Source organism: Numida meleagris, chromosome 4 (assembly GCF_002078875.1).
Source record: "Numida meleagris isolate 19003 breed g44 Domestic line chromosome 4, NumMel1.0, whole genome shotgun sequence".
Taxonomy (NCBI): domain Eukaryota; kingdom Metazoa; phylum Chordata; class Aves; order Galliformes; family Numididae; genus Numida; species Numida meleagris.
The window spans coordinates 85,831,773-85,845,453 of record NC_034412.1 but is presented as its reverse complement, the minus strand read 5'-3'; the positions used below and the strand labels follow the sequence as shown (position 1 = coordinate 85,845,453).

At 41.8% G+C, this 13,681-nt stretch overlaps 2 protein-coding genes across 4 annotated transcripts in view; one reads left to right on the top strand and one right to left on the bottom strand.

The window, feature by feature from the left end:
- The window catches only part of CRMP1 (collapsin response mediator protein 1), a 45,565-nt gene extending 37,939 nt beyond the window's left edge, over positions 1 to 7,626 (top strand). For both annotated transcript variants that reach the window (XM_021393985.1, XM_021393986.1), the window contains exons 11-14: positions 647 to 817; positions 1,764 to 1,943; positions 3,871 to 4,036; positions 6,605 to 7,626. In XM_021393985.1, the coding sequence (XP_021249660.1) occupies positions 647 to 817; positions 1,764 to 1,943; positions 3,871 to 4,036; positions 6,605 to 6,696 (609 nt within the window). In that variant the 3' untranslated portion in view covers positions 6,697 to 7,626. The remainder of the gene's footprint in view (positions 1 to 646; positions 818 to 1,763; positions 1,944 to 3,870; positions 4,037 to 6,604) is intronic.
- EVC (EvC ciliary complex subunit 1) overlaps positions 12,548 to 13,681 on the bottom strand; it is a 54,696-nt gene continuing 53,562 nt past the window's right edge. For both annotated transcript variants that reach the window (XM_021393984.1, XM_021393983.1), the window contains exon 21: positions 12,548 to 13,479. In XM_021393984.1, coding sequence (XP_021249659.1) covers positions 13,398 to 13,479 — 82 coding nt within the window. In that variant the 3' untranslated portion in view covers positions 12,548 to 13,397. The remainder of the gene's footprint in view (positions 13,480 to 13,681) is intronic.

The window sequence follows — 13,681 nt, the reverse complement described above, 5'->3', positions numbered from 1 at the left end:
TGCAAGATGAGGTTTACAGGTGGAGATATTCATTCCTGGACCACTGAGTAGCTTATATTTTGGGAATCTCATGATTTATCAGGCAGTAAATACATGTGTTTATTTAATATTTAAAAGTTTGGCAGTCTTATTTTTCCTTGGAACATTGCTGTTGTTAATTGCCAGGGAAGACCTCAAAATATTCTACTGAAAACTCAAAAAGCTGCAGTGTACAGCTGCTATTAAGCCATCACTGACTGTATAAAAAGTTCAATGGGTGGTGACATGTCTCCAGGCAAGAGCTTTATAATTGGAGTTGTATTGCTTTGATTTGTAGATTTGGGAATACACATAGGAGAATGGAATTAAATAGCAAGAAATGTTTCCAAAGGAATCTGAACATATTTTAGACTTGATCTTTTAGTTAGTCTTGTAATACTTATATATATTTCTCTGTTCTACATTCATTAAAATGTATAAATGGAAAATACTAGGACTAGTAAAAAAGCACACAGGCATCAGTGTGTAGGGAAAGGGATCTTAGACAGCTGAGAAACTTCACAGTATCCACTGCATCAAGATGTTGTTGGCTTTTCTTCTTTTTTTCCATTCAGCACTCTGAATACTCTATCTTATAAATGTTTTGCTCAAGTCACGTTCTTTTTAGGCCACAGGTAAGATGGACGAAAGCCAATTTGTAGCTGTCACCAGCACCAATGCTGCCAAAATCTTCAACCTGTATCCAAGAAAAGGCAGGATTGCTGTCGGATCAGATGCTGATGTTGTTATTTGGGACCCTGATAAGGTGAAGACTGTAACAGCTAAAAGCCATAAATCGGTAAGCTGAAAAAGAAAGCAAGCAACAAAAAAGAAACGGCTCTGTCACATTTCAGATGGCCTCAACTTGCACCAGGGGAGGTTTAGGTTGGATATCAGGAAAACTTCTTTACAGAAAGGGTAGTTAAGCACTGGAATAGGCTCCCCAGGGAGGTGGTTGAGTCACCATCCCTGAATGTGTTTAAAAACCGTTTGGATGTGGTGCTTGGGGACATGATTTAGCAGTGGGTTGTTAGAGTTAGGGCAGTACCGTTAGGTTGCAGTTGGACTTGGATGATCTTGAAGGTCTTTTCCAACCTGAGCAATTCTATGATTCTAAATGTTGATGAATTGCATGTGAAGAAACATGAAATACAGAGGTGTGGGGCAACTGCCTACTCCTTATCTGAAATGTGTAGTTCTGAAAATGAAGGTAATGAATCTTCCATTGGAAGCACTGGGATCAGGAAGGATTTATTTTCTCTCTGCATATACAGTTGCACTATTTTTTCATACTTGTGCTTGATCTGTGAATCAGTGTGAAGTAGCAGGTCTGCAGCTGAGGTTAATAAAGCTGTGCTCGTAAGTTTGAAACCAGCTCACTTCTTTGCTTACATGAAAAGCACCTGGTATTATGAAATGCACATTTAAATTGGCAACACCTTAATGTATTATAGGTGATGAAATATTTTGATAATACAGCTCTGATCAGGTAAACAGGGAAAGTCCTCAAAAAATAGGTGATAAAGTCCTGTTGGAAAGTAAGCAATGTATCCAGGAGAGTCGGATTGGACAGATGCCTTTAAATCATTTCATATGGAAATGCATTGCTTTTCCTTCAAACAAAGCAATTGTTTATGCCTGTTAATGGCTGTTGCTTAAAAATATGACTACAAATGTGGATTATTAGTTACTAACTGAAGGAGATCTTGTACCGAACTTCCAGTGAATGTATTGTTCATCCTCAGGCTGTTGAGTACAACATCTTTGAAGGAATGGAGTGCCATGGTGCCCCGCTAGTGGTCATAAGCCAAGGGAAGATTGTGTATGAAGATGGGAACCTGCACGTAAATAAAGGAATGGGCCGCTTCATCCCTCGCAAACCCTTCCCTGAATATCTTTACCAGCGCATCAAAATCAGGAATAAGGTAACATCAGATATTATTTAATCTCCTTCCAAGCCGTACCTTCTTGGAATCACATTAAAATTATTATTATATTGTGCTAATATGAGCCCATATCAGATGGAGTGTGATTGACTTGTTCAAAACATGACCAAAAAGCTGGCTCCTCTGCAGCTGATACAACTTAACACTGTGCTCTTCACTGAGTAGAGCAGGTAAGGGCCTGGTCGGTATAACTGCCTTATGCCCAGCTGTGCAGTCTTTTGAAGAGAGGTAGAATAGTGATACAATTTAATTCTAGATGGATGCCAGCAAAGAGATGATGATTCTCTGGGAGAAGAGCCAGAATAAAGAGAGAATTTTAAGTTGCTATTAAGATTTGCATTATGTACAGCCACACTGCAGAGAAGAAAAGCATTTAAGTCAGAGATCCTCTTTATATTTGGCATCTCTGAACTGCTGTTGGTGCATTTGTTGAACTGAGTTTTAGCAGCATTCACAGCTCAGAAGGCTTTACTCTTGTGTTTAAGAAGCTTGGGAAATGACCAAGATTAAGTCTTGACAGTAGTTTGGGTTTCTTTGGAAATTGATGCCAAATTTTGTCATTGATTGATAAAATTGCTTGAGAGAACAGGTAACAAAAACAATATTACTAAAAGATTTATTTTCTTCAACTAAGCATATGCCATTCCCCGCGAGGATAGCAGCTGTTGAAATTAAACCTACAAGCAGGTTGATAGTCTTTCAGCATTTTTATACAAATTCTGTCAAGCTATGAAATACAAAAAGTCTGCTCTTCTAAGGAAAAAAGACACTGTAAAAATAAAATGCATTTGCTTAAGAGGTTTGCAAAATACCATGCAGATGATTTTCTTTTTTTACATTATTGAGTTAGATGATGTGGGCCTTCTCTTCATATTTGCCTTTCATGGGTTTAGCACATGGGAGTGCTATATAGAGTGACAATGCTATTTTATTTAAATAGTGAAAACTACACTTCCAAAACAAATATTAAAGGGTAGTGTCTCATGCCAGACATTTGCACAAAAATAACTGGCCCAAGTAATTTGCGTCTTTCAGTGGGACTGGATTTGGGAAAGACCTTTGATTATAGATATGTTGGGAAAGGTGTGAGGAGGAACCAAGTGAAGCACTGACATTTTTACACTTCCAGCTCCCTCTGCTGCCTGTGGAGAGGAAGTGAGAGCAATCCCATATCTGTGTTTCTTTTCCCACTGTCAGATTTTATTAATTGAAAACATTTAGAAAAACCCAGTGATGGTCATATCAGCCACTATTAGCTTCTGTGGCTATATCACTGCACAACAGAAGATAGATGAACACATCACACAAGGGCCTGCAAAGCTCCAACTGGCACAGGGAAAACCTCCTGGAATAGGGATAGCAGTATAAATCCCTGCCTTTGTGGAGCCCTGGAAAGTAGATTCACTGCTGTGATCAGCAGCTGCTTCCTTCTGGGCATTAGCGTTGGCTCATCTTGCAAGATTCTTCTGAGCCTGATGTCAAATCACCAAAAACAAGGAGAAGGCATTGATTTCTGTAACAGCTAGATCAGACTCCTGTGAATAGTGTGGCCTTCCTACATGGCATTTGAATTCCCGTTAACCCATTGGGGAAATGGTTCTGAAACAATAATTATATAAGCCTTAGATTTCTAATCCTTGGGATTAAGTTTCGGTTCTGAAATCCAGTGGCTTCAAACTCTTCCTGAAAATTGGAACTGTTTTCTTAAACATACATTTCCTAGATTTCTGTCTTTGTAAGGCCAGTGAAACTGTTACAATACTCTTTTCTCATTTTCCTTATAGAACTCATAGGATAAGATACAGAGACCCCACTGTGCCCAGTGGCCTCTGTCTATCAGTAGGAGTGTCATTTGGGAGCGTTATCAGAGCATTCATTGTCTGGTTTTATTCCGCTCCTGTTCTAGGTGGGAGGACTGCAAGGAGTCTCCAGAGGAATGTATGATGGGCCTGTGTATGAAATCCCTGCTACGCCAAAATATGCAACTCCTGCACCCTCAACTAAATCCTCCCCTGCCAAAAACCAGCCCCCACCAATCAGAAACCTCCATCAGTCTAATTTTAGCTTATCAGGTAAGTCAACCCAACTCATTAGAAGTGCCTTTGAAGTCTTGAGTATGGATTATTGGTGATAAATTTCAATGACAATAATTACCTCTTTAATCCAATATGAAAAAAATGCATATATGTACATAAGAACATACATAAAGAAAGATGTTCATGTGCATTCTTTCCTTAGGAATATTTCACAGATTACCAAATATTTAAAATGTTTGTAATTTAAAATATTTCTCTGCTTGCAGTCTGTTAGTATTATTTACCTGACACCATGCAGTTAGCAGAGGTCTGTGGCGGATATGAGTGTGGCACATTGGTGGTCAATGGCACGTGGGCCTGGTGTGACTCACGTGGCTCAGACAGCTCAGATGTCCTTCTTACAGTACTGACAGAAGCTGCTAGACGTGGGAACCTCAGCTGTCCTTGCTCATGGTCTCCAAACCATGTGCAGTATCTATTAATATGCAGATTATAGTTTTTCATGTCTCTTTACTCTTGGTGCCCAAAATGTTTTCCATGGTGCACAAGAAATAGACTGGAAAATCATCCTTTGGGGTTGCTGGAAATAATTCTTGTCATTTGAAGATAATTACAAGCATGTCAAATTGCTGTCCTTCAAAAGTCTGCAGCCCAGTTGGTAAATAAGTGGCTCTTTATGATGTGATGTTGTTAGGAAAGTCACAGGATTTTCTCCCCAGTGGGAGAGATGGTAGGATTTTCATCTCTGACAAATCCTCTCTTTAGAAATTAAAACTTCTAGAAGAGAGCCTAAGGAGAGCAAGTATTTTAAAAACCCTTCTGGTGAGTTGGAATGTATTTTTCCCTGTACACTTGGGCCCACGGTGAGCATACAGAAATATGTAAGTCTATATAAAGCAAAAAAAAAAAAAAAAGCTTAAAAGTTTGACCTGTAACTGTAATAAATAATAAGGTGGATTTTAAGAAGCATGTGAAGCTGTGGCTTCTGAGTCTGCTGCTGGATCTGTGTATTACCATGGCACCTGGTGGTGCAAGTTTGATCCCAGTCATGCACCTCACTTGTGCCTGAACCAGAGACTACAATAGCATTTAAAATGATCTGACACTATTACAGTAGTCTTATTTTACCTTTAAGAAGCTGAGTGAGTTCACACAATATTTAGTCTATCAGAAAGCTTGCTGTCACAAACTTAACCTTCCAACATTCTAAAATGCAGTTTGCAGTGGGAATGAGTTTACACTGGATCAATGCTCCTTTTCATGTGCATTTATGATCGCTATCATCAGATTTACTGTGCTGTTAACCCATGGACCCTGCGGGGACGGGTATTTTAAATGAATGAGGCAGGTTTGAAAAAGACATTCTGCACATTCATGATTTTCTTTCCTAATAAAAGAGCAGTCTGTCAGGGTCTGATCTCATGAAGGGAATCCAGAGCCTGGACTCTTTCCCAGATCAGTGGAAGACGATTTCCCATGTAGGACGAGCATCTATGATCAGTCTGATCCCAAACATTTAAGCCTGCATTTCTTATTGAAGATGACTGGAGCTGGGCACAGGAATGTGCCTTGGAAGGTCTCTTCAGTACTTCAGGCAGGGCCTGGCTCAGGAGAAACCGGCTGATGGTGATCGATACATTGAAGTCGATATGTTGGAAGGAAGGGAAGCCATCCAGAGGGACCTGGACAGGCTGGACAAGTGGGCCCACAAGAACCTAATGAGGTTCAACAAGGCCAAGTGCAGGGTGCTGCACTTGGGCCAGGGCAATCCCAGGTATTTATACAAACTGGGGGAAGAAGTACTTGAAAGCAGCCCTGTGGAGAGGGACTTGGGGGTCCTGGTGGACGAGAAGCTGGACATGAGCCAGCAGTGTGCGCTGGTGGCCCGCAGGGCCAACTATGTTCTGGGCTGCATTAAAAGAGGAGTGGTCAGCAGGGAGAGGGAGGTGGTGGTCCCCCTCTACTCAGCTCTTGTGAGGCCCCATCTGGAGTACTGTGTCCAGGCCTGGGGCCCCCAGCACAAGAAGGATGTGGAGCTCTTGGAAAGAGTGCAGAGGAGGGCGACCAAGATGATCAGAGGGCTGGAGCACCTCTCCTATGAGGAAAGGTTGAGGGAACTGGGCTTGTTTAGTTTGGAGAAGAGAAGGCTCTGGGGAGACCTCATTGTGGCCTTCCAATACTTGAAGGGAGCGTATAAACAGGAGGGGGATCGATTGTTTGTGAGGGTGGATAGCGATAGGACAAGGGGGAATGGTTTTAAGCTGAGACAGGGGAGATTTAGGTTACATATTAGAAGGAAGTTTTTCACACAGAGGGTGGTGATGCACTGGAAGAGGTTGCCCAACGAGGCTGTGGATGCCCCGTCCCTGGAGGCATTCAAGGCCAGACTGGACGTGGCTCTGGGCAGCCTGGTCTAGTGGTTGGCGACCCTGCACTTAGGAGGGGGGTTGAGACTCGATGATCTTTGAGGTCCTTTTCAATGCAGGCCATTCTATGATTCTGTGATTCTATGATGTGAGGTAAAAACATCAGGTAAAACATCACCGCTGATGATTTGATTTTTCCCTTTTCATAGCCTTGTTTGCTGTGTTCCTCTTGTTGCAGGAGCTCAGATAGATGACAACAACCCCCGCCGCACTGGACATCGCATCGTGGCACCTCCTGGTGGTCGTTCTAATATTACCAGTCTTGGCTGAAAAGTGATGATGGACAGAAACACGAGGAGGAAGGATCATGGGAATAATGTACATTCCCTTCAATATCTGTGTTACTGAACCCACAGTTTTACTTGGTACTAATGGAAATAAAAAACGAAATGTCTTTTTTTTTTTTTTTTTTAATTTGTATAGAAAGAGGTGATAATAGTGTGGTGTGTTTGCTTGGAACTACTTGCCTCACAATTGTGCTTTCATGCCATAGTCACCTTAAAGCATGGTGCTTCCATTGCCCCTTTAGTGACCACAGGTTTTAGCTTTGTCTCGTAACTGAATGATGGTTCCTTTGCACCCTTTTGCTGTATTAGAATAGTTATTGCATGTTACTGAGTTATTTATGCAAGTTGCAGTCTGTGAGTGAGTCCCTATAGAACACGTTGCCAACAATTGACTAGACGCAATGCCAAGATTAATGTCTGTATTTGATAACCACCGCTAAAAACACTTATGAAGGAAGAAAATGGCCATCTTGAAAGTATGCAGTAGAGTAGTATAGGCAGCTTCTGTTTTATCTTTAATTTATTACAAACCCAAGAAGCACTTCTCTTGGACACAGAAAATCATCAGGACAAACAAAGACAAATGGTCTCTGTAGCACCTGTCTGTACCCGCTCAGTATGTTCCAAGTCTGTGTCTTCATCGTTTCCATTTTAGACAGCGCCATACTTTGTACAAACCAATGCCATTGCCACCCCTGCAGGGAATTCTCCACCTGGGCAGTAGTGCTCTCCTTCTGCATGAGTTTTTTGGTACTTACAGATAATTCAAGTTGCCGTCGGATTTTTAAAGTTTTTTGTACAAAGTTTTTCCTTTGTAATCACATGCATTTTTACTTACTCTACCGTATCAAGATCTACTAGTCGTGGTTCAATTTCTGAATTCAAAGCTTGTGAAATAAAGGAAATTAATTGATGGGTAAGCGTCTTCCTCTGCTTTCCAGTGCTGTTGCTCAATGACTGAAAATGTAGGGTGGAGAAACTCAGGAGAAATTGTCTTTTAGGTTGGCATCATGTGAAAGAAGGAAACTCCTTAGATCACAAGGGACGTTTAAGTATAAATTTCTGCATATGCATACCATAGTATGTCATAATGTGTCTTAATTAAATAGAATTCACTGTAAAAAACTATACATAACCATTTAGCTTGCAGCTGTCTCAGTTTTGGCCAAGTGAGACTTAAACTAGCTTTCTCCCAAGATCTTAAGTAGTTGATTGCCATCATCTTCATCTGTAGTAGAAAACCAGTAAGAAATGCTCCAGTTTGACCTAAGCCGTATTTGGCTTGGCATTGGTTTTCTGATCTGAGCTTGGGCAGGGCTTAGGCATGCCATGAACAAGACGTGATACAGAAAAGGTGAGAAAACTTTGACTTACACTACCCCTTGCTATGAGAGTTACAGAAATGCTTTCTCCCTGTTCTTCTGGTTCTCTGTAGAAGAAACGTTTTCTATCACTTTTTACTTGTCTGATGGTGTTGCAGATGTGGGAAGTGTCAGCGACAGAGGAGGGTGGGTGCTATGAAAGTGAGCAGGTTGGCAAAGCACCTCCAATTGGCCTTGTGCCACTTTGCCCTTTCCTACACTACCAAGCTGCAATAGGAAAAGTACTGCAGGAGCACAGTGGAATCAATTTATCTAGTTGTGATACTTGACCACTTAGTGCCGGTACATCCTTTCCATGCAGCAATAAGCTGCTGGCACAGGGTGTGTGGTGCATGTCAGGTGCATGTGGGACACAAAAGTTTTGGAGTGTAGCCTACCTGAAGCCTGTCATCTTATTCTGAAGCCAGCATGTTATCACTCCAGCATTACCAGGGAAGAAATCACTACCCTACAAAACTTTATTTCTGTCAGCTTGGTCTGAAGCCTGGCATCAGGGCTGGTCTGAATAGCCAGCTATCCTTTTTGCTTTGGCTTTAATCTGAACCTGTGAAGAAACACCACAGTTCAGCCTAAAGTGATCTGAATTGATGCTGTTTCCAAAATAAAAGAAAAATTAAGCCTTTCTTCAGCAGCAAATACAAATATAGTGTTTGTAAAAAATATTTTACTCTCCACCCCAAGGATTCAAATTCATGTTTCCTATTGCTTGTTTACTTGGTTGTCCATATATTTTATACAAAATAAAGTGATGTCACCAGAGAAGCGCAAAGATAAACCGCTCTGGAATAACCTCCAGCCTAGCAGGTGAGCCATCTTGTCTAGCAATCCTGAAACACAAGTCTCCACCTCCGCTGTCTTCTTTCATCCAGTTTGCTCTAAGCATTGACAGTGCCAGCAGCAGATCTGGTAGTCTATCCCTGAAAATAGGAGGAAAACCAGCTTATGAAACTGTTGTCTGATAGTGTTAAATTTTGGAACCACTGGTTACAATTTCCTTAGTGATTTTGTTCTGTGTGTGTTTGTGCCTGCAGCAATGGTTGCTCAGCTCCCAGCAAAAGTATTCAATCTACAAGGCTTTTCTTGTTTGAGGTGATACAAGGAACTGCTGTGTAACTAGTACTGACAGATTCCACTTTTCTATGTGCAAAACATAGTCCTAAACCAAAGAACCCTGTGTGTTTAAGGGTCAAACTCCACTGTTGTTAACATGCATTTATTTCTTGTTAACGTATCTGTGAATAAATGTACCGATGGGTGTTTGAGGCACTTCATGGATCAGTGGTTCTATGTGAACAACACTGTGCTTGGTAGGCCAGTGTAATTCTGGGATTTCTCTGAGGAGAAATGTGCTAGCTTTCCCCCGTGTTCAGAAGGTCCCACAGCCTGGCCATGCTCCTGTGCTGCTGCTTAGGGACAGCCTGCATTGGGACCGTGCAGTGCCTGGGTCTCTCCTCCCTGGACAAGCACTGCTTCCTGGATGTAATTTAAAGATGTCTTCTTTATTTCTGAGCACAGGGAACTTTTTGCATGGTCCCCAGCATGGTGAGGTGGCGGATGCCTTACTCAGTTACTGCAATACGCCATCAGAGAGCTAGCTACACGTGGCATTCTCCTGGGGGTCTTAAGCAAGGTAAGTAGTGCTTCTTTTACCACCCCAAAGCCTATTTCACAGCAATGCCCCATCCCATACTCTGCTAACCTATCCTTGAAAAAAAAAAAACTGTAAAAAGTAGAAATGTATTTATTTCTGATCCTAAATACATTTGCAGAACAGAAACCTATACTGGTATTTGCTCTCTTGTAGAAGCACGGAGCTTGGTGATGCTCTGTCTCTGAGCATGTGGGTGGGAGCAGTTATGTCCTTGCTTTATTCTTGTAGTTTGAAGTTGCTTTCATGCTCTGTGAATTGTCAAACTGCTAAAAAAATGTAGCAGGGCTGTAACTTGTCTTAAAACTGTGAATGAGGCTGAGCTGTTTTAATAGCTGTTAGCATTGATGTTAGGGAGAAAAAAGGCATGCTTTTTCCTTAAATTTTTTTGCAGCATTCTTGTGTGTATCTATCCATAAAGCATGATCAAAGCTTCTTATGAGCCTTTTCTCTAGAAACTAAAAGAGCTGTACAGTACAAGGCAGGTGTTTTGAGCTGTATCTCCATTTCCCCATCTGACATCCACTATGCTGGAGACTGCTCTCAGCTGGCAGAACTGCTCAGCCATCTCCCATGGACTCTCCAGGCACAATCCCTGGCTCTCAAGCTATTTCTAACTGCTCCTTAAAACACAGGAAAGATACAAACTGGAGAAAAAGCACTTAAAAACTCAATAACAGATCAGTAGGAAGGTACACAAGACTCATGTTGAGACTCACGTAGCTGGAGGTCAGCTAGTCCAGCCTATTCCAAGCAGGGCTAACTTAGGACCTTGTCCAGCTGAGTGCTGAAACTTTTCAATGGATATAAGAGAATCACAGAGTTGAAGGGGTTGGAGGGACCTTTGGAGATCATCAAGTCTAACCCCCTGCTAAAGCAGTTCTGTACAGTAGGCCACACAGGAAAGCGTCCAGGTCGGTTTTGAGTATCTCCAGAAAAGGAGATTCCACAAGCTCTCTGGGCAGCCTGGTTCAGTGCTGTCACCCTCGAAGTAAGGAAGTTTTTCTGCATCCTCTTTTGAATAACTTGTTGATGGCAAATACTTCTTTTCTCCTGACCAGAGATTGGACCTTCTGTGCTGAGACTTGTGGCTGTTGGAGTAAGTTCTGCCTGTTTGGCTGCTGATAAAGTATTTCATAGCATCAGGATAAATCTGTCTCAGTATTATTCTGTGTTGTCTTGGAAGTAAAGAAGGAGCCAGATGGATTTAAACTGAACTAAGGGGCAGCAGTAAAAAAAATCCTTCTGATGGGAGGGAGATGTTTAGTCTGGAGGAGGCTCAGAGAAGACCTTATTCTCTACAGTTGTCCGAAAGGAGGTTGTAGAGAAGTGGAGTTGGCCTTTTTTCCCAGGTAACTAGTGATAGGTCGAGGTAATGACTTTAAGCTGCACCAGGAGGGGTTCAGATTGGATGTTAGGAAAAATTTATTCTCTGACAGAGCAGTGAGGCATTGGAACAGGCTGCCCAGGGAGGTGATGGAATCACCATCCATGGAGGTGTCCAAAAAACATGTAGATATAGCACCAAGGAACATAGTTTAGTGTGGTAGTGATGGGCTGATGGTTGGACTAGATGATCTTAATGCTCTTTTCCAACTTTTATGATTCTATGATCTTCAGCATCTAGAGACAGCTCTAGACTGTTAACAATGGTTAAAGCTGAAAAATATAATGCAGAGTGCTCATATGAACTGTTGTGAACTCAACTTGGTGTTTGCTGCACTTGCTTCTTAGCCAAATGGAATTCTCTATCACAAACTGTGAGACCTGTGTGGAGCCAGGAGTTGGACTTGATCCTTACGGGTCCCTTCCAACTTGGGATATTCTGTGATTCTGTGATACTCTTTCTTGTTCAAGACCTGCATCGCTTACCGAAAACTATGGTGAGTGCCATGCCATGCATGAAATCTGTACAGGACTTTTATCAAGACAAGGAATCCATGGTGTAATGCAAAATGACTGAAGTTAGTAACAGGGACAGGAGTAGGTCTTGGTTTTTTTTTTCGTGAAGCAAAGGTGACTTGGTGAGAGAACGGGAGAAAGGGCTGTTTGCAGAAAGCTGAGCCCAGAGAGAGGAGAGCAGAGAGGTGGCAGAGGCGCAGCCCTGGCTGGCCGGGTCTGACAGGCAGGGCTGTGAGAGGAGGTGGGGTGGGGACTCTCCTGGGCAAGCTACCGCCCTCCAACAGCAAGAGGAAGAAACCTCACTGCCTGCCCAGGAGAGGGCACTGCTGCCCTGCTTTTGGAATAAGACAGAGAAAAAGCCAGCAAGCCGTCCCTAGTGAAATGAATGACACGGTGCATCTGGGTAGACGGCTGCATTCTGCCTGTGACTAGAGCCTCTGCTGCACTGCATGGTTTAAAATGGTATCTTCACAACATAATCAACTCTGTTATTAAAAAGCTTCCTTCTCGCTATCTGTATAGAGTGCACTGAAGAATAATGGTATTCTACAGAAGGAAATAGGCTGCATCCATTTGAAGAAAAAACACATCAAACAGGCAATTAAAATGGCCCCATCGGTAAGGTAGAGAGACCATGGAGAGTGGATGCTGAAATAGCAGAATCTAATGCTTGAAGCAGTACAGTTCTGAGAAAAAGATTTTGATAATGACTGAAGTGAAAATTAACGATGTAACAATTGTGCGTAACGTGCCCAGTAAAGTCATTTGTGTGGCGGCACTTTTATCCGAGGTAAGCTGCTTTGCTGATGTAGTATTTTACATCAAGTGCCAAAGGACAGCCCTTTAGTTAGGAAAATATATGTTAATTTTAGAAAGACAGAAAACTTTCATGTCACAAAAGCTGTAAGACTGCTTAAGTAGGGCAATTTATTACAAGATACAGGTGCTCTGTGCAGCCAGTGAGAAACAGCTGCTTTGCATAACAAGAAAAATTCCCATTCGGAGTGTAATGAGAATAACAAAGTACACTGAAAGCAGAAGAGTTTACTTAAGGAATTAGAATAGAAAGTGAAATATAAAAAAATGAAACAGTACACCAGCTTTGTCTCGGTCTTTCTAAAAAAATAATAATCTGAAATCTGAGATAAACAAAGGGAAATAGATTTACAAAAATCTTTCTACAAATTTTAAAAAGCACACCTTACCTGGGAAGCATTAAAGTATAGCAAGGGAAAGACAAATTTAATCTTTCAGTTTGCCAACAGCACGTGAGTTGTCTTTATGTAGTCTTGAAATTTCTATCTATTTCTGTTAGTCCAAAGCAGTGATCACAAATACTGAGACCAAAGCCAGCATATTTCAGGCTCAAATGACCAAATCCAGCATATTTCAGGCTCAAAAGTAACTGGTACATCAACATTACAATGACACCTTACTGCGGTGTCCTGACCTCAGCAGTCTAGGGTGGATCGGTTCTGCATTTTCCTCAGGTATATTCCTAATTTAAATCTCCCCTTCGTGTTTCCCACAGCGTCTGGAGGAGCTTAAAGAATTCTTTGTTTCCCCTTGCCCAGGCTAAGTGAGAATGTTGGGATTGATTCTCAGTCTGTAGCGAAAGAAGATTTCTCGGTTATTATTGATGTTCTTCATTGTTCCTCAGTAAACCAGCTCAGTAAGTATTTATAGCTGCTGAGATCTCCTAGAAGAATGCTTTGGTACTCTGTGTTCAGACAGCTCATATAAATACTTGGACTACCTGTTGCCTCTTTTTTTTAGCATCTTTGTGTTTTTCCTTGGTTCGGTCTCCCCTTCACGTGGCCTCTCTAACCTCTCTCTGAAAGAAATAAACGAGAGAAATAAAACAAAATTGTAGACCAGGTTTTTCAAAGGCTACCATTCTCTCTTAAACTAAACTCATTTTGAGAGCACTTGCTATATGACTATAACTTCTGCACTCGCTGGTTTCAGCTGCCTCTGTTGAGGCTGCCAAAACAAAGTTGCATAAAGATAAATGTTCCTTTGTTGTGTCCCTGTTC